The 21,880-nt window shown below is 40.9% G+C and overlaps 1 protein-coding gene across 1 annotated transcript in view; it reads left to right on the forward strand.

Annotated features, from left to right (window-relative positions):
* DEPTOR (DEP domain containing MTOR interacting protein) overlaps nucleotides 1-21,880 on the forward strand; it is a 1,242,917-nt gene that overhangs the window by 547,254 nt on the left and 673,783 nt on the right. Inside the window, exon 4 of the mRNA XM_044066914.1 lies at nucleotides 8,796-8,919. Coding sequence (XP_043922849.1) covers nucleotides 8,796-8,919 — 124 coding nt within the window. The remainder of the gene's footprint in view (nucleotides 1-8,795; nucleotides 8,920-21,880) is intronic.

Consider the following 21,880-nt stretch of genomic DNA (forward strand, 5'->3'; position numbering starts at 1 on the left):
CCCTTATTTTTTTTTTCATTTTATATATTTTGCACGGCGTTCAGTCACTTGATCAGAAACCACGGTGACTGACCAGCATCACAATGACAGCAATATAAAACTTGCTGCATGCTTAGGCACCCAAAGTTTTTATATTAGAAAGAAGAGTACAGAGACTGTCTGCATAAGGGGTATGTGGGATTTACTCCCATATAAAGTAAATGCCATGGAAGTTCTGTTGACTTATGCAGTCCTGACTGAATAGCCATTGATGAAACAGTCACAGATGAAGTGAACATAATCAGTTTTGCATATACAGTTTTTTAATTAAATAATTCTGAACCTATTTACCCATGTTCTCATTTCATTTTCTAAAGAACCCCTACAGAGCACCCTGTTCATATTTTCTGTATTTTATAATTCTGTTGTCATGGTTATTGCAAGCTGTGAAGTTCTAATGACAGCAAAACCTCATTGTTTGTTGTAGGTGTGTATGTGCCTGCAGCTGCCAGTGGCACTTCTTCCAGCTGTTCCTACGTCTCCTCACTGTGAACATTTTCTGTATTTTATTATGTTTATTTGCTGTCATAGGAAACTACTCATGAGTTGCATTCAGCTCCTAGAGTGACCCTGCGGATAGCCACTGCTACCTGCAGAGTTTACAAGGCAATGGGGAAAACCAAAGCAGATCACCAGGTCTTTCTTTTGTAACACACATAAATGGAGTCACACCTACAGGCAATTTTCAGTCCCCAATCCACCTGTGATGTGTCTTTGTTATGTGAGAGGAAATCAGAGAACCATGAAAAAACTAAGTAAATGCAAGGAGGACATGCAGACTCCACACAGAAGGCACCCCACCAAGTAATTATTTGCAATATGCCAAGAAATTATCTCTTTCTAGAAATTTCATCCTACAATGTTCCATGCCTCAGAGTTCATGGGATTCAGCATGGCACATAATATAACCAATTACCTTTCACAGCAGAATCATTTTTTAGAAAATACAGGAAAAATTTGTCTTGTTTATGTAGCATAGATGTAAAGCACAGAATGCAGCTTTTATTGCATTTGGGTATCCAGCAAAAATACAGGGGCATTTGGAACTCAGTCTTTACTCTTATTTTATGTGAAACTGTGCTCAAACGTATAATTATTTTTGATCACTTGAAATATATTCCCTGCTTCTGGTTCAGTGTTATAGAATTTGATTTCCATGTTCATATGTTCATATGCTTACTGGTGTTGCCTGGTGCTGGTAAGTGGGACAGTAAAGTGGCAGAAATGTACTTGACATGTTGGACTAGACATTGGATAGTGATCTTGGTACACACAGCAGACTTGTGTATTATATATGCATAACTTAATATATATATATATATATATATATATATATATATATATATATGGTTCTACTACCGGAGATCGAAATTACACTATTTCGAAATCCGGTAGTAGATGCCGACTAATGCGAAAGTGCACTTTCGCGAACACCACTAGAACGAATGGACAATGTCCTCCACTGTGGTGCGGTAGTCACGGACCTTAGGGTTAGGGCTTGGGTTAAGGATAGTGGATAGCCCTACTAGCTATCCACTATCCTTAACCCAATCCCTAACCCTAAGGTCCATAACCATTTGCTCAAGTGGTGTTCACGAAAGTGCACTTTCGGTGAAGTGCGCTTTTGCATAACTGTGGGTCTACTGTTTATTTTATACAGTAGACCCATATATATATATATATATATATATATATATATATATATATATATATATACACACATACACACACACACACACATATATATATATGTGTGTGTGTGTGTGTGTGTGTGTGCGTGTGTGTGTGTGTGTGTGCGTGCCTGCGTGCGTGTGTGTAATTTTTATATTGTTTTAATATCAACCTTAAATCGCCCAGTAAATTAATAAATAAAAATCAAGATTTCTTCTGATGAACCAGATTCACTTTTTGAAGAGAAGTGTGAACTAAAACAATTAAATGAAAGCTGCAAAATTACAAAAATATAAGATGTGTTGTTGTCAGTCTCGCCTTTATTCTCTGGGCTAAGTGTCTCTTTTATTTTTATAGTATCTTTGCTGTCAAACTTGATTTTAGGTTAGAATTTCTATTTAACTATTTCTATACCCTTACCCTGTCTTTTAAAAGTGTGGAGTGAGTGTTAGTTCCCTTTAGTTTTCCTTGTTAGTGTCTATTTAAGTTAGAGGACATCTGGACTAATGTCCATTTTAGTTAGAGGATGTTTTTCTTCCCCCTCTCTGTCTATCCTCTTTTCTCCCTTTTTCTTTATCATCCGTTTTACTTAGAGGACGATTATTTAAAAAAAAACTTCCTATTCCTTCCTTTAATCCCTATGTCTGTTTAAGTTAGATGACCGTTTCTTGTGTTTTTGTGAGTGTGTCTCTTCGTTCCTCCTTAATTATCATGTCTCAAAAGGAAGGGAAGTCTCTTGGCTTCAAAGAGTGCGAGCAATGTGAAAAAAAGATGCCCCTTATCGATTCACACACTTTATATATCTATTGCTTGGGGCCTCTTCACCTACAAGAGTCATGTTCAGTTTGCCATGGATTTAACCAGAGGGCACTCATGGAGCACAAAAATAAGCTCATTCTGAAGGGGTTGTTAAAAAAAAACATTTTCTGAGGCTATATCCCCTGAGTCTTCTTCAAAATCAGAGAAATCAGAGAAATCTCAAAAATGTGCTTCTTCGGCTTCAAAATTTCTTCAGAGCCGAAGCAAAAAGCACCTAGTCTGTCTCCATTGGAGCCCTTGGAGCAGACAGCTCAAATTGGATCCAAGACTTCCTCAGAACCCTCAGCTACAAAGTCTACCTTGCCTACTGAATTTAGGTATCGGAGCCGATCTCCTTCGTTGGAACCGATCCTTTCTCAGCTCCATTCACCTTTTTTGACAAGATCAAGATCTCCTGCCCTTTCTACCCAGACCGCCAGAAGTCTGTCTGATGACGATGTGGATAGGGTGTTGCAGAGACTGCTAAAGACCCTGGCCTTGGCCAAATTATTATTGGATCTGAACCCAAAAGAATCTGATCGGTCACAGTCCTCCCCCTTGGCGCCTGCTCCTCCTCCAATCCATCCTCAGTTTCGGAGCTGGAAGATTCCAATATCCAGCTTGTGTCTGTATTGGATCCAGGACCCACAGGTTCCTTGGATCTGGTATCTGCCCCAAGTGTTTCTACCCAGTCAGAGCAGGAATCCCCTGGGAGCTGACACTCTCTGGTCGGATCTGCGGAGCTGGTTAGGATCTCTTGAGATCTGACCATGCCTTTGGGGCATTGGTGCAGGTGAGTATGGTTCCTACCTCTGATTTGGAGCTTCTGTCTTCTGCTCCAGAGATGCCTTTAGCCCCAACAACCCTTTTGATGGATCGGGATGTTCGTCAGAGCAGAGGCAGACTGCTTTTGAAGTCATGAGGAGGGTTCTGACTACTTCCCAGTCTAAGATGCAATCCTCCTCAGATCTTCCTCCCAGTTCTGCGCAGGTGTCTTTGGCTTCTCACATACCCTCTCCACAGGACCCCAGGCATCAGGATGCCCAACAGTGGACTCCCCCCTCTTCTGAAACCTCTCCAGAATATCCCACTGAGGAGGTCCCATGGAAGAGGACCTGCAAGAGAAAGCATCTTGACTCCCCGGAGGTGTCTTTTACATCTGGTACTGACCTCGATAAAGCAGGAGGGTCCCCATGGTCACCTTCTGTAGATGTCTCCTTTGGCGACATCCTGGAAATTTTAAATCAGAGAGGTGACTGGCAGTCCACATTCAGTGGGCAGCCATGGTGGTGCAGCAGTTAGCGTCGTTGCCTCACAGCAAGAGGTTCTTCGGTTCGATCCTCAGCTGGGGTGCCTTCTGTGCAGAGTCTGCATGTCCCCCCTGTGGTCACGTGGGTTTCCTCTGGGTGCTCCGGTTTCCTCCCACATTCTGAAAACATGCTGTTGGTGGATTAGACACTCTAAATTGCCCCTTAGGCATGATTGCATGCATGTGTGTGTGCTTCCGTGGAAGGTTGGGCACCAGTCTGGCAACTCGACACCATAAAACTCTACTGCCAATCATGAGCAGACAGGTGATCCGCTGTGGTGACCCCTAACCAGGAAAAGCCAGAAGAAGAAGACTGGTAGTCCACATTCCTTTCGGCTGAGGAGTCGGTTTACCTGAAGGCCTTTGGGTCTTGCCCTTCATCTTCTTGGGTGACCACTCCTTCTGAGGAGCTTATTTAGTTAATCTCTCAGAAGGCTTGGGAGACCCCAGACTCCATAGAACCTACTCCTAGGATGCCAAACAAATACATTACAGCCCCTAAAGATAAAACGTTTTTGACAAAAGGTGTAGCAGTTGATGTCATGGTCATGGCAGTGGCCACCAAAAAGGAGCTAACCAAGATTAATTCCTCTATCCATCCTCCTAATAAGGTTTCCAGGACTATGGGTAGGTATGGGAAGCACAGTTTTTTCTCAGTGACCTTTACCTGACGGTCACTAAACTACCTTACTCACTTCACAAGATTACAGAGGGACATGTTAAAGGAGCTGTCAGACTCCCTCCAAGGAGCTGTAGCTGATGGTGGCAGATAAAGTCAATGCTCAGCTCACCACCCTTAGTTTAGTTTTCAACTCATCAGTGAGGCTCATATCATATGCAGCAGATGGAATGAGTAGGGCGATGGGTTCAGCCATCTCTATTAATAGGCAGGCCTGGATGCTCCTTTGCAATTTCACTCAGCCCTACAAGTCTTCCTTCATTAACACCCCTTTTGATGGCTCTTCTCTTTTTGGGCCTAAGATTAAAAAGACGCTTACCAGGTGTGAACAGGAAGGTGATACCTTATCTGCCATTGGCATGCATTTTTCCACACCTACTAGACCATTCCCCAAAGGTCAGAGAGGTAGTGGGAAAATGTGGTTCAGAAAGTCACAAAGGTCTTTCCAGGACACACAAGGTGAAGGTTCCCGTAGAGGCAGAGGGAGAAAAATAATGAAAGACGCCTCCCTCGCAGCAGGGAAGGCCCACAGAATCAGGGCTGCAGAGAATCTTTCATTGGTAGACCCTTCCAGCGCTCCTGAAGGAGTGCCCGATTGCTTGCCTCTGGAAGCAGTTGGGAGCCGATTGTCCCTGTTTTGTAATACCTGGCAAAAGTTAACAAATGACAAATGGTTGCAGGGCATAATATCCAGAGGATACATCATTCTCTTCTCCTTCCCCACTCCTGTAAACAAGTCTATTCCAGATGTTCCACCCAGTCAAAAGGAACAAGCAACATTAGAAATCAAAGGTTGCTAAAAAAAAGTCATCCAAGAAGTCCCCGCAGACCAGAGAGGATCCAGAGCTTACTCAAGATTCTTTTTAGTTCCAAAGAAAACAGGGGACTGGAGACCCATTTTGGACCTCAGAATCTGAACAAATCTGTGAAAAAGACCAAGTTTCGGATGGTGACACTGCAATCGATACTTCTATTCCTAGGAAAAGACAATTGGATGTGCTGTATAGACCTTCAGGATGCATACTACCACATTCGATTGTAAAGGCAATCCAGAAGGTACTTGTGCTTCTGGCTAGGAGCCAGTCACTTCCAGTTTCAAGCTCTAACCTTTGGTCTCACTACAGCCCCCAGAGTGTTCAGCAAGTGCATGGCAGTAGTGGTGGCTCACCTAAAACACCGAGGATTCCAAGTGTTTCCATATCTTGATGACTGGCTCATAACCTCCCCAACCAGGCATCTTCTGCTACAAGCTGGGAACTATACTCTTCAACTCTGTTCCTCCATATGTATTATCATAAACTATGAAAAATCTGTTCTAGAGTCATGTCAAAACTTAATCTTCATAGGAGCAGAGATAAATACAACTACATTTATAGCAAGACTCCGTCAAGACAGAGTATACGATCTCCGCCATTATGTAAGATTGTTAATCAGGAAGATGCGAGCCTCTACAAAACTGGTTCTTCAGGTACTGGGAAAAATGGCTGCATCAATCGTACTCATTCCCCTAGCTCATCTTCATATGAGAATACTTCAGTGGTTACTTTCCACACAATGGTCAATGCTGGAACTTCCAGTGTCACAAATAATCATGATAACAAATTCCTGCAAAAGGAATCTCCAAAGGTGGATTCACTCTCTTTTAGTATCTCAAGGCCATCACTTCATCCCCCCTCAACCCCGAGCCACAGTGAACACAGATGTTTCCCAGATGGGAGGGGGGCATTGTCTAGGTTCAAGGCATCTGGCAGGAACACGAGGCTCAGTTGCACATAAACATCCTAGAGATGAGGGTGGGGCTTTTAGTGTTGCAAGCATTTCAAGGCACTTTCCCTCTAGGAACAATAGCAATCCAGTTGGACAATATGTCTTTAGTCTGGTACATAAGCAAACAGGGGGGAACCAAATCTTATCCCCTTTGTCGAGAAGCTCTGAGGGTCTGGCACTGGGCAATGGCCTCCAAGAACCTATGCACATCCCATGGAAATCCAACGTGACTACCGACAAATTGAGAAGAGCCATTTTATGGCCAAACAAAAGTTATGGAAGACATCTTCCAAAAATGGGGCCAGCCTTGCTGCAATCTCTTTGCATCACCCAGCATTGCCAAATGCAGCAACTACTTTGATCTGACCCCCCCCCCCCCCCCCCCACACACACACACAGGGGAGTCACCAAGGGATGCACTTGTTCATGAATGACTTCCGGGACTTCTTTATGCCTTTCCTTAAATCCATCTAATTCCCAAGTTTTTGCAGGAAAGCAATTTTGTTGGAGATGACAGTAATCCTACTGGCCTTGTCAAATCTGGTTCCCCTTTCTTCAGCCTCATCTTCGGGATGAACCATGGTTTCAGGACCCTGCTCCAGACGTTCTGACTCACCTGTCAGGAATGATTCATCCCAACCCGGACAATCTCAAACTAACAGCTTGGCTGCTCCAGTTCCCCTGATCACCATTTTTCCTCTCCTTTCCTCACCATTCAAACATATTTTGTTATCTTCCCGTAAAACATCTACACGAAAGGTGTACAGAAGAAAATGGAAGAGATTTGTTACATGGTCCAGTAACAATCAGCTAGATCCCTTTTCTGCGCCCATACAGTCTATTCTAGAATTATTGGCAAAACTTTTCAATGAAGGAACTGCTGCAGCCACTATTGAGTTGGCAGCAATTTCATATTTCCATGTAGGAGAAAATGGGTCTGGAATTATGTCTTACAGACTTTGTAAGACTTTTCTTAAAAGGAACTACAATGATAAGACTCCCATACAAAAATCCAACACCACCCTGAGATCTGAATTTCGTCTTGTCAAACATTATCTGTTCTCCCTTTGAACCATGTGCTACATGTGATTTGAAATCTCTACCCTGGAAAACACTCTTTTTAATGGCTATTACTTCGGCCAGAAGAGTTTTGGAATTGCAAGCTTTGTTTGCCAAGCCCCCATACCTAGTTTTTCATAAGAACAGAGTTTCTTTATGCACTAACCCCTCCTTTCTACAAAGATTGTGTTGGAAAGTAACTTTATTTAATCTTTTGAGCTGCCAGTTTTCTTCCCAAACATCCAAAATAAAGGAAAATATTCACTGCATCTTCTAGATGTTCATAAACAGTTACAGTTCTACTTACATAGAACTTCAGAAATAAGAACATCAAATCATTTCTTAATTTCTTATTTTGATATTAGAAAAGGTCAACCAGTTGCAAAGTTTACCTTTTCCAAATGGCTTACACTGTGTTTATCCTACATTTACAGTTGTAAGAATAGAGCTCTTCCTAACCCTGTTAAAGCTCATTCCACTAGGTTGGTAGTCACAACTGCAGCCTTCCAAGCTAGGTTACCTTTGGATAATATGTGTGCTGCAGTGACATGGGCAAAACCTCATACATTTATTACTCTTTACAAAGTGCATGTGGCCTCTGGGAGTAGAACTTCTTTTTGTTCTGGAGTTCTGAGGAATATACTCCCATGAGCCACCCAAGAGTCAGGTTGCTTGGGATGCCGTCCCATCAGTGAGTATAAAAGCGAGATTGACAAAAACACATAAAGAAGTTATGTATTTACCGTAACGTTCCATGTGTATTGTCCATCTCGACCTTTATTCTCACAACCCACACTCCATACCCCCTACCTATACTCCTGGGAGACCAAGCAGTAATTGGGTATTACAGGATTCTATAGTCTCAGAAATAATGCTTTGGTCTATATATATATATATATATATATATGTGTGTGTGTGTGTGTATATATATATATATATATATATATATATATATATATATATATAAAGCAGCTTTCCTTATATGAGTTGTCAGGGGCAAACGAGATATAAGGAAGTTAGGGAATTGCATTATGGGTAAGGAAGGATGCCCACGAGCTTTGCTGAAGACCTCGAGCTTTTGAAATGGCCGAGATGGATCCGATAGATCACATCCAACCCATCACTGAGAATAAAGGTAGAGATGAACAACACACATGGAACATTATTGTGAGTACACAACTTCCTTTTTTTTCTCTTGTGATACACAAGCCAACAGTTTGCTATACTAGCAACCAGAAACTTGAAGGAAACAAAAGAGAAATGCTGATATAAAAGATGAGTCTAAGTAAGCTATAATAAAAGGCAACAAATGCAAAACAAAAAACATAAAAAAAAAAAAAAAACAGGTGCAGGAGAGATAGGATAATGCAAAACTGTGGACTGAAATAATCTTAAACAAGCATGTTATAGATTTTGAGAGAAGAACATTTGTAGAATAAAATAGTAGGTCATATCTTTTTGTTTTCTTTTCAGTTTGCGATGAGCATAAAGACTTTAAAGATGCCAAACTTTTCTACCGTTTCAGGAAAGATGATGGAACTCTTCCACTGGATAATGAAATGAATGTGTTCATGAGAGGACAGAGGCTATATGAAAAGTATGTGACCTTTTAGTCCATATGATGTAGGCAGTGTCATTATGTTGAATTATATAGATGTGGTTTTCTTTAGTAGTAACATACTCTGCATGCTCTCAGACAAGAAATTTAATGTTTTAAGAGGAAAAGTATGCGGACGCGGCACTGCAATTTGTCATGCATACTGAATTAACAAACTCCATTTAGTTTATCTGTTTCAGTGCACTTGTCATTTTTGCTGTGTCGTGTAATTTGAATAAAAATGATGCATTCTCTTGCTGAGTTAACTTCACTCTTAACTTGTCCTAAATCCTACATAAGCAGTGATTTGACGAACTGACATGCATAGGGAGTCTTACAAGTAACGTAAAATAAGAAACATCATGATTATTTTCACAACTCATTTGCATCAGAATTTGTACATGCCTTATGCCTTGATACAATCACAGATGAACGATAGCTGTAATATACAAGACATATTGTTTATACTTATACAGTATTACTTTGCCTAATATGAAATGTCAGAACAGAAGTTCTGTTTTTGAATGTCTGTTCGTGAATATGTCCTAGAAGTGCTAATATTAATGTATGAAAAATTAATAATCTTGCAGGTGAACTCTGTCCTACTTTATCATCTTTTGTGGTGATTATTTAAGGGATATTGCTAAGGTACAGCAATCTTCAACTTTCAGTACATAAAAATGTATGTTTGTTTGGGAATTACAGGATTGGAAACTGTAAAATACGAAGAGGCGTCAGTAGTATGAATGACTTAGCAGCTTCTGCTCAGTGTACAGCAAACATGTTGAGCATTCCGATTAGCTTATTATGTAATGCTTTGGTTCAGCAGCATATTCACACCTGTAATACCTATCTGATTTTCTAATACATTTCTGTAACCCTAATTTTATTTATTAATTCATTTATATATGTATGCATGTGTGTGTGTTTGTATGTATTTATTTATTTTATATTTTTGCCAAGTTAGTGTCCTAATCAATAATGACCACTTAAATATATAGTCTAGTTGAGAAAAATGTTTTGCAAGTAATACAGTAAAAGCAGTACATACAAAGAGAAAAAAAACAGTAAGATAATACTAAATTCTAACTAAAGTTGCTGAAAAGTATTTGAGGAGCAATATAATATTGTAATGGTGGAACTGTTAAATGTGGAGAATATAAAAACGGAACAGCATTGAAGAGAGCGTGTGTTTGTCAATAATTTGATGCATAAGCTTTCCTGTTTTGTATTCCTCCTTCTCTTATCATAAATAATCATCAGGTGTCATGACACTTTTACAGGCTGTCAAAAAACACAAATCCCTCCACCTCCTGTTACCTGAAATTTCCAGTTCTAGTATATTTCCAGACCATGCATATTTTTGATAAAAAAAACTGTTTACATTGTTGCCAAGTGAGCCTAGCCTACATCCTGCTTGACATGGAAACAAAACAGACAGTCAGATAAAGCCCTTTAGTCGATCTAATCTGCCTGCTTTCCATACGTGCTAGATTATCTGCTCATTTTATTAACAAATGCATATTTTCTATACCTACTGTAAGATCTGTGTGACGACTGGGGAGAGATGGGTGAAGGCTGCCAGCCTAGTCAAATAGGATTTGATATATAATTCTATCAACTGTATAAATAAATGTACAATACAGGCTTGTGTTTTTTAAATGTAGGAAAACACTGTGAAATATGGAACTGCAAAATATGTGGCAACATTGCACTCTACTGGCTCAGTGAAGCATGTTGTATCCTTTCATGTTATAATTTGGCCCGAGGGCGGCTGGATGAAGATTTCATGCCCATTGTTTTAGGCTAAAGTTTATGACTAGAATTTAGATATGGAAGGTGCTTTATTGCTTTAGTTTCTGTTAGTATATACATGTGAAATGTCCTCTATTGTTGTAAGTTTATGTGCAGGTGTTAGATTGCTAAATAATGCAGTTTGCGGCCTGAGAACTCAGACCAGGTGTTAAGATGATGCAGTATGAATACTGGGAAAACCTAAGTGTCAAAAATGATGTAATTTTGGGAGGGCCTTAGAGACATGTTTGTTAGTAATGTTTAAATACTATTTTTCACAAGAGACCTAGAGCATTTTGATCTGGACATCTAACTTATCAGCAGTCTGCTTATGCTCACATGTAAGTTTTTAGCACTGTGATATCTAGTAGGAATAGTTAAAGCTAGTAAAGATTAATTAGGTATTTTTCTTTGAAACCAGACCTGTCCTACTGTATTATTTTAAGTTTCTGCGTGATATGTGAACTCTTGGATATCTCTGTGGTGTAGTAGATTTGTCTTGTGTTTTAATTATTTATTATTAAATATTTTAAAAACCTTCTACCTTTGGCTGCTTTGTGTAGAGATAAGCTCTGGAGTACATTGCATATTTATATAGAGTTTATTGTAATAGGCCACTCTGATAAGCCTTAGACTGTATAGTCACATTACCATTAGATATTAATATTGCACAGTAATAATTGGACACCCTTTTAAGGGCCTTTTCGTAGCTGATATTATTAATTGGGTGGTGGCAGTAATTACTACCATATAGTCTGGGTAAAGGGGCACAGCTGGAGAATCTGTGTCAGCCTTTCCCAGGAGTATCTGTGAAGTTGTATAAATATTTATCTCAAAGTGTGTGTGTGTTGTGTCAGCTACTTGGGCAGGGACATGAAGCGCTGGTTGGACAGAGAGGGTACTGGAGGTTCTAGCTTGCCCAGTTAGGCTGAGACCTGGACCCTATAGCTGTGCCAGTGGGGAGTCTTATTGGGGATCTGTTGAACAAGGGAGCAACCAGCCCCAGACTGACTGTGATCTCTGTGTGCACTTAAGGGAAATTGTACTTTACTGTGTGTATTAGTTATCCTTTCTTCCTCTAGGAGACGACCTCCCTGGTGTTAGTGGTGAGGATTGAGGCTCCTTGATTGCTGGGCCAGGGCACGGTCATCACAATCTGATTAAAGTCAGTTTCTAGCATGGCTATCTCCATGGTATAAAGGTTTCATCTCTGACTGTACATATGATGACCCAAGTACACTTTTTTACTTGGGCATTGGCAGAGCAGGCCAGGGAAGTATGAGAGAGAACAGCTATCAGTGGCTCAACCTTACTGGGAGGAGGAGGTTGGTGTTTTCTATCACAAGAGCTCCAACTTCAGGAAAGGCCAGGATTACAGCACTTGCAACTAGGGATTCTAAAACGCACAAGCCTACCAAGTTGTGTGCATGCATGCATTCCAGAGGGAATCAGTGGTGTGAGAAAACGTGCACTATCAACCGGTCCATCACATCGAGAATTACAGTATACTTTATGGCCAACATGGAGGTGTTAACGGAATACAGAAAAATCTCCTAATTCCTTATGAATTATAGGTATCCCTTCTGGCTCTCACCTGTCTGTTCTAGTGTTCTAGGATACAAAGAGATGGGAGAAATGAATGGGCCAATAGGGACAGGGGCCTGATGACCATGAAGTGGAGAAGACAAGTCCCCAAAATACATTTTAAAAAAATTTGCTTAGCGCATTTCTGAACTGCCTCACTATTTTTTTCACATCCCTTCTCTCCTTATTAAGGTTTTTCCAGTCTCTAAAAAATTTTGCCCTCCAATATCTTCAGTTTTTTTTTTTTGTATTCTTGTTGTAAATTCCTGGGTTTTTTTTTCTGTTTTGTTTTTTTTTTTTTGGAAACATGGTTAAGTTGTGATCTGTGAAGCTTTTTTCTTTTTTCCCCACCCCAATCCATCCTTTCATTTGTATTGTATTAATTGTACTTGGACAATGGGAGACCTGTACATCTCCATCCTGATAGGAGAATGAACGCTGTCCAGTACGGTGTTAATATACCAGTAATATACACTGAAAAACAAATCCATTGTTTCATGGCAATATACCAAGCTGTTGTAAATCTCAGAAAAAAAAATCAAATGGCAAACAGTTGCCATTTTTTTACACTTGCTGAATAGCACTTTGCTGTTCAAGGACAGCAAAATTAAGATAAAAAGTAAATTAAAAAAAGAAGAGCACATGTGAGTAAATGTGTGTGCATGTGTTTGTGTCTGCATGTGTGAATAAGTGCTTGCATGAAGGCAAGAGAGGAGAATACTGACTTACTGAGAATACTGCAGCAGACATTCCATCAGCATGGAGTTACGAAACTCCTAATATCTTGTATTATTTACTGACTTGCCTCCTGAGTGTGTGTGTGTGTGTGTGTGTGTGTGTGTGTGTGTGTGTGTGTGTGTGTGTGTGTGTGCTCACACGCGTGCGTGCACCTGTATGAAAGAGACAGCAAGTGAGAGAGAGAGAAAGAGAGAGAGAATGCAACAGGCAGTATGTCAGCACAGAAGTATGAAACTCCTAATGTCTGACATAATTGACTGACTTAAATCCTCAGTATTTTAGGAAGGGATCAGTACACAGAACAACACTACAGACAAAATAAAGGACAGCAAATGGGGCAGCTAGAGGGAACTGGAATGCCTTGCATTCTATGATTATTTTTTTTCTGTAGTAGACATCTGACGATGTGCTCACTAACAAAGTGATTATAATTACTCTGTGTGTATGTGCATGTGTGTGTGTGTGTGTGTGTGTGTGTGTGTGTGTGTGTGTGTGTTTGTTTCTATGTATACATGCGTGTCTGTCTGCATGATTGTCTGTGTGCATTTCTGTATTTCTTTGTATATGTTTGCGAGTATGTATGTCTGCACTTTTAAGTGTGTGTGTGTGTGTGTGTGTGTGTGTGTGTGTGTGTGTGTGTGTGTGTGTTTGTAAACATTAACGCTTACATAACTTATATTTTCGATGTAAAATACTCCGTCAAATATAATTACATATACTACAACAGGTTTGAAACACTAGGTGGAGGAACTATTTACATCAAAAATATTTACAAATGTATATATTAATAAAAAAAGCAAACAAATACAAAAAATAAATAGCCCATTCTGTAAGTGTAATAATACCCCCTCCAGGGTGTGTGTTATTGTGCAAACAACACTCTTCCAGGGGTGTACAGGCCTTTAGCCTGCAGCACTGAGTCTCAGAACAACCCCAGGGTGTATATTATTTACACAATAACACAAACACACACTGTATGTGACATTACTGCTTGCTTATTACAGTATTCTAGTCTGTCTGTTTATACAACATCTGATGTAGATCATGTGCTACTTTTCATATTTTTTTCTCTGAATTTCCTCTGTTATACCTCCAGTGTTGCCAAGGTAAGCAATGCAGAAGTGCTCACAAGGCTCTAGACAGAGCACCAATCTGTTCAATAAAGACATACATTATTTTTTTTTTCCTCCTGGTGATAAGGTTTCATCTGTATGAGTTCCATTAATGGCAGGCTGTGGGATGCAGCATCTGTTTAAGCTCTGTGACCTTGTGATGAATTTTATGTATAGCTGATGTCATCTACTGAGTTAGTATATATGAAGTGCTGGTTTGTACTATTATATATTACTTTTGAATGTCACTGGTACTTAATAGGGTGGCTTTGTGGCATCTGAAGAGCTTATTATGATGTGTCATTCCACTATACATCACCTTGTATGCCTGAGAACTTAGCAGTAAAACTGCCTTCATAACTGCACAGCTGGGAACTTGCCAAAGTCCTAGAAAAGGCTGAGGAGGTCATTTCCTTGGCAACTTAGGTGAGGGTGCAGGCGACACTGACCTTCCTACACCTTGTAAGCTTCATAACAGACAGTATCTGCATTGTGATTTAGGGATTGCAAAAGACACAGAGGTTTCAGTGACTGCAGAGTTGCCATTCATTTGCAGATTTTCTATTGTCAGGTTACTGTCACTGGGCTTTAGACTTGAGTGGGCAATTCCCAACAAACATTCTGTGTGTCTTCACTTCCTGCATCTGAATCCATTTCAGGCTTTGGTAACAGTCACTTCATTAGTGGGGTGGCCAGCCATTTTATCGTCTTCATATACCAGGTGAAGTGGACTGCTGGGAAGAGAGATTTTCACCTAACCAAACTGAACCTCCTCACAATATTTCCTGCTGAGGTAGTCCTAAATGAGAAGCTGAGGCTTGGAGTCCTCCTAATGTGGTCCAACAGCCAACAGCAGCAATCGATTTCATACCCCTGTAAAGCACGATATTGTCAAACCACTGACAGCAGAATCATATTTTAGCCATTCATATCCCAATGGAATTGGATATACTGGAAGGTTCCTTGTGCTTCTTATCCAGTCCTTTCCCAGAACACATCTCAAGTCTTCAACTCAAAAACAGTTCAAAGCTCTGTCACTATATTTAGTATGTATCCTACATACTGCTAAGTGTCTGGCATACAAGCATATTCTAGCCCAGTACTGATAGATTTACTGCACTTCAGCAAGTAAAATGTCATCAGATATACTCAGTCTAGGGATCTAAACCTCTTCTTTAACATCAACAGAAGAGTTTGGAAGGGCAGGTTTATCTCACAGAGGACACCACTGCTGTGGAACAGAGTCCCCATCCACATAAAACAAAGTTCATCCCTGTCTGTACTGAAGTGCAACTTGGATGGGAAATAGAAAATTTATCCCTGCACTACTAATGGATAGAGGCAGCTCCTAAATGCGTTATTCCATGCATGGATCACCTCAAATCATCTATGGCATGATCCCAGTTATTGTCATTAGGAGTGATATCTATATATATAATTATCAACAATGGAATGGGTAAGGCCAGTCTCTAACCAAATGGGATAGTTCAGTTTGAGCAAAAAATGGGAAACTAGCTAGACTTAAAATGGCCCACAAGGGCAACTAGCCTAGTACTTAGTTGTGAACATATAAACCTGTGATACCTCATATTGACCTGTTTACCGTAAAATCACCCCCACATACATGTTTCATCCAAGTCAAGGCGAGATTCATGCACATCTTCCTACCAGTTTCTCTGATTCTGCACCTAATTAAAAAAAAAACAGGGTTTATACTTCTTCCCCAAGGTGACCAAGAAGAGTTTGGTTTCAGTCTGTTTGGTTCTTGTTAGTACAGTTAAACCTTTCAGTGTAAGTCGGGAAGTACCCATAGCTGGGCTGATAATAGTCTACACCACATTTTATGGTTACTTGCTTAGTCCCCTTGATTTCCCAAAAAGAACTCAGAGGTGATGGAAACTGTCAAGAATAATTCCATCCTCCAAGCTTATTCTGTAAATGGAGGATGTTTCCTTTTCAGTGGAAAGTTGCTCAGTGGCACCCTGGCTGATTAATAAACAAATACTTTTCACCTGCCTCTAATGTCTACTCCATCTTTCCACAGAAAAAATGTATGTCTCAGTATTTCTGTAGATCATTTTTATGAAGAGTAGGACTGTGGCCCATCACCAGCTGGCCTAACATTCTCTTAAAGGGGTCTTCCCTTTTAAGCTTGTTTATTCAGCTGGTCTGAAGCTTGTCTCTTCAAAGATGCTTTTTGCTGGCCCTCACCAATGCTTGCAGGATCTCATATTATCTTCTCTTATTTGGAAAGGACCCTGTCTGATGTTTCACAAAGATTAGACATCCCATTAAGCTAACCTAGATTTTCTTCTCAGAATGGTTTCAAAATTATCCTTAAACCAGTCCATTCATCCCTGTTTTCTAGAAGGAAGTGCTATAGTTGCAGAAGATGGAGCAGCTGATTTCCTTTGCTCTAGTATGGGAAGGTCTAACAGTTACAAAGTAAAATTTTTCCAAATGGATTGGTAACTGGGCTGTGTTTTCCTTAAGGTGGTAAACTAATCTGTGAAAAACATTGATGTCAAATGCCACATCACCAGGAGCATAGCTGCTTCCAGTGCTTATGTAAAAAATGTCTGTCTTATAAACATTTGTGTTGTGGCTACTTGGCCATCATGTCATAACATCATCAGCCATTATTTCTTGGCTTATGACCCAGGAATCCAGCCTTCTCTGGCTCATCAGTGGTTCAGAACTCAGCCTTCCGAACACTCACCAATAATCTGTTCCCCGACTCCTAAATATTGGGAGATTTTTATACTGCTTGGGATGCTTCCCCTTCTGTGCACATCCTGAAAAGGATTCCCATTGTTAGATACACCAGATAGGTAATCACTATATTAGCTGATTTGTTAGGGAGCCCCTCTCCATGGCTGCTTATTACTGTTATGGTGTCCACTCTTATTTGCATGGTTCTGTAATCATGTGTTTGTTAATGGAATTCCCTGTAAGCCGGAAATATGTGTGTTTTATTTATATATATATATATATATATATATATATATATATATATATATATATATATATAATATATATATATATATTTGTGTGTGTGTGTGTGTGTGTGTGTGTATATATATATATCTATATATATATATATATATATATATATATATATATATATATATATATATAAACTTATACAGTGCTGCTTTTTTGCAGTGTTTTCTTGTGTTAACAACTTGCCTGACTCCATGGATTGAGATAACCGGTGGTACAGGGACATCACATATTACCTTCCTCAGCATGTGCTGTCAGGATATATACATATCCCTGAATAACAAAGTAGTGGAAGAGGAAAAATAACCATACGGCCATGGTTGTGCAGTGGTTAGTGTTGTTGCCTCACAGCAAGAGGCTCTTTGGTTTGATCCTTGGCTGGGGTACCTCCTGTGTGGAGTCTGCATGTCCTCCTTGTGGTTGTGTGGGTTTGCTATGGTTTCTTCCCACATCCCAAAGACATGCTGTAGGTGGATTGGACACTCTAAATTGGCCCTAGGTGTGAGTGCGTGCCTTCTGTGGAAGGTTGGGTGCCAGGCTGGCAATTCAATACCATAAAACTCCACTGCCAATCATGAGCAGACAGGTGATCTGCTATGGTGACCCCTAACTGGGAAAAAAAAGACTAAAAGTTAGAGGAAAGAGATAGTCTTAATAATACATTCACTAAAGATAGACTTTTTAAAAATTCAGCTGATATGGTGAGTAAGACTTGTTAGCACAGTAGGTAGTACTTTATCCTCACCCAGGGCAGTTTCAAATGTTCAATGGATGAGGAGAAAGCTGTATATACTGTCTACCTAGATCTGGCTAAGGCATTTGATATAGTACCCCACTTGGGCATTGTCAGCAAACTAACAGATTTAGATATAAACCCCTTTATAAAAATGCCGGATAGCTATTTGGTTCACTGATAGGACCCAGGAGGTTAGAAAAGGTGAGGCCACTTCCCTATAGAGGCCGGTCACCAGCTGAGTCTCCAGGGCTCTGTACTAGGCCTACTCCTCTTTGGCATCTACGTCTTAGATATCAAAGCCAATGGCAAAGGCCTCTTGTTAACCAAGTTTGCAGATGATTGCAAACTGGGAGCAGTTGTCGAATTCCCCACAAATGAGAACACCTTTCAGGAAGGTCCAGTACAGACAAACACTTGGTGCGAAAGTCATGGATTAAAACTCAATACCAAGAAATGCATTATAGTACCTTTTGGGAAATCTGTCACCCTGGGTAACTACATCATCAATAAAACACCCTTAAATTTGATTCACTAGTTGGGAATCAAAGAATTCATGTAGATAGTAACCTATAACATATGCCAACATAGTTAGCTGGAGTTTTGTAAAGAATTTTATGTCATTTGTGCATCAAATTGATTTGTACAGATGCTTGGTTAAAAATGTATTTGTAAAGCTGCTTATGTTAAAAATGTATCAACAGTGGGTCCTGCTGGATAGAAAAGAAATATACATTTATATCAGAATGTACTTTTATAAATGAGGAAATGTATATGTGCTAACAGAGGATGCTGGAAGGGAAGGGGTTAAGGTCAGTTCAGCTTAATTTAAGAAACATAGCCAGAAATTAAATGACTTGGTTTAGGCCATAAAGATTTTGTCTCACAGGCCTAAATGCAGTCAGAGACGCAATGTCTGGGAAAGGCCTGAGCTCTTCTTAGTGGTGAACTTATTTCTGCCCCTGGGTGCCAAAGAATGCCTGGTTAGTCTCTCCAGGACGGATGAAAGGGTTGGAATTTTTTTACAGTCTTCAGGTGCTGGATGAAGCTTAACAAAGCTGTAGGTGTGTATTGTGACACATCTGTGCTAGATCCTGGTTCAGTTTCTAGTCAGGGGATAGTGTGGGAACCACAGAATCAAGTGAGTAGATGTGATGTTATTCTATAACTAGCAATGAAATTATTTTAGATATTGGTGAAAGATGTAACAGAAGACACTCGGCACTTTGTTATTGGAACTGAGAATAAAGACACTCATCCACTTCATCTTGCCTTGTTCTAGCAAGTAAGTAGGGGACAGTAATTCTTCAGTCAGTTAGGAAAATATAGTGAGACTAGTTAAATATTCCCTGGGATTCAGCAAGCTCTGCACGGTGTGCAGGAATAGTGCAAGAGCTGCTGCACGCAATATGGCCGATGAACGATCCAGGAATGAGCTCCCGGGACGTGCACGAATGCTCCTACACTATTCCTGCACAGACACAACTCCTGTATGCTAATTACCCCATTTGCATGTGAAAACCATGCAAATGAGGTGAATTAGAGATAAAGGAAGCAGGCAGGCGTCTGTGCAGGAATAGTGTAACCTGCAGAAATGCATTCTGCTACTTACCTAATATACATTTCCGCAAATTACAAAACAGAGGCATGACATCTCCAAAGAAAGCATGTATTCAATGTAGTAGGCATGCCAAATATATGGCCATTGGCATGGGAAATAGCTGCAAAATTATAAAAACATAACTTTTTTTGGCCAATATTATCCGTTTAAATGTAGGGCAGCGGTGCGCAAATGGGATCAGCCTGAAAATAAGAAAAAAAAGTTGGAAATAAACTTTTAAACCAAAATCAGCATTCTGCCATAAAAGTGAATGGCATGCATAAGACAACAATACCATGGAATAATGGTTGCTAAGGGGGAAGGCTGAGTGCCAGTTTTGTAACCATGCATTAGCAGTCAGTTTTATGCAAATCAGGGGATTGATACTGAATCGCAGATTTCCCCTCACTGTCAGCTTGCACCCAACCATGTAGGTGCAGCAACACCATGGTATAAGACTAAGAGGTAGATGACGTCATAATGGGGAATGTCATGCATGCTGTAAGCTTATTGGAGCTCTGTGGCCCATGTTTGCCCTTAGCTAAGCACAGCTAAGGAAGGGGGGTGTGCCTGAGGCTGCCTAGCAGTGTTTGCATTGCCTAAATGGGTGTGCATGCCATGCACCAGGTTTTAAGCAAAACAAAAAAAAAACAGAAAATAGCAGCTCTGTTCACATCTGAGCACTGGGTATGCACGGTGCATGCACCTCGGGGCTTAAAAGGGAAAGCAATGGGAAGGGGAAAACAGCAGTAAGAAGGCAATCAAGGAGAACTAACATAACTGGCAGGTGAAATTATCAGAATCAGCCAATTACATAGGCAGCAGCCCAGCCCAGCATACAACTATAAACTACGCAAACACCTTTCACTCTGGTTTTTCCCACAAACTCTACACCACTGGTGTACACAGATGGGGAAATTTTGCATGACAAAACTAACAAAATGAAAGGGGCTGCTGTCACTCTCATACATCAATATGTGGAAGAGGCTGAGGGTGGTGAGGATGAGAATGCTGACGACCAACCCACAGTGAGGAGAAGGAGAAGAGTGTGCAGACCCAGGATAACCTACCAGGGGCTACATGAGCTGGAGATAGTGGAGCGCTCTAGGGTGGGCAGGGACATCCTACAGCACAGCAAATTGTTGAGCTGTGCTGGCCACACCTCACACGCAGAACCAACAGAGGGGAACCCATCCCAGTGGATACCATGGTATGTGTAGGCTTAAGAATACTAGTCACAGGTACCTTCCAAAGGCCAACTGGGGATATCATGGGGATCTCACAGGTATCAGCATCCAGGGTACTCCACCAGTTCCTGGATGCCATGTCAGCACATGCCGGTGAACACATATATTTCCTCAACACCTGTGAGGCGTTGACCAGCAATATGTGTCTCTTCCACCAAATAGCAGAATACTCTGAGGTAGTGGGTGCTATAGACTGCACACACATACACATCAAAGCACAACTCTGTGAGCAGTGTAGGGTCTACATAAACAGCAAGGGCTTCCCCTCCATCAACTGTCACATTGTGTGTGATGCCCAGGGCATTATAATGAATGTATGTGCTGGCAGCCCTGGAAGCTATCATGACTCCCACATCTGGCATATGACACAGCTGTACTAGAGATTTGCCATTGGGGACATCCCATATGGTCACCTAGTGGGTGATGCTGGTTACGCACTGGAGCAGTGGCTGATGATACTCATCAGAAATGCAACACACCCAAACAAGAACTCCATAATGAGGCACACGCACAAACCAGAATCATAATAGAGCGTGTGTTTGGGATGCTCAAGTCACAGTTCTGGTGCCTGGACATATCCGATGGAGCCATGCAGTACTCTCCAGCTACACATACACAAATTTTCATTGTATGTGCCATGCTACACAATATGATCCTGTGGAAACAGCTGCAGAAGGAACAGCATGGGTCAGGGCCACACAGCCCCCCACCATTGCTTAGGCCAGCACAGGCACAGAGTGACTCAAAGGAAGAACAACCTGAGCCTGCCCATGCAGGCAGAAGGAGCCATGCCCAGTATGCCCAGGCTTTGGCAAAGAGGCAATGCATAGCACATACACTAACATGGTAGGAACCCAGGGAATGACACCTCTCTCTGACTCGCACATACAGTAAAAGGGATGCCAAACATGACACTACCTGTGCTTTACTATGTATAGGGAGTGTACTTTGTGCATCCGACATAGTCAGCGCTCCAGCACCATCCTCAATACTGGCACACCCACAAGGTAAGTCACTCTTCCTATCAATTGCTGAATGGAGTAGTATGTTCTGCTAGTTGTATCTATGGTATGGATGTGAGCATGCAAGGGAATTGGGTGGCTGAATGGAATGGCAGATAGTGGATACTTATATGGGCAGCATGAAATCC

This window comes from Protopterus annectens, chromosome 3.part1 (assembly GCF_019279795.1).
Source record: "Protopterus annectens isolate FY-2018-M chromosome 3.part1, PAN1.0, whole genome shotgun sequence".
NCBI lineage: Eukaryota > Metazoa > Chordata > Ceratodontiformes > Protopteridae > Protopterus > Protopterus annectens.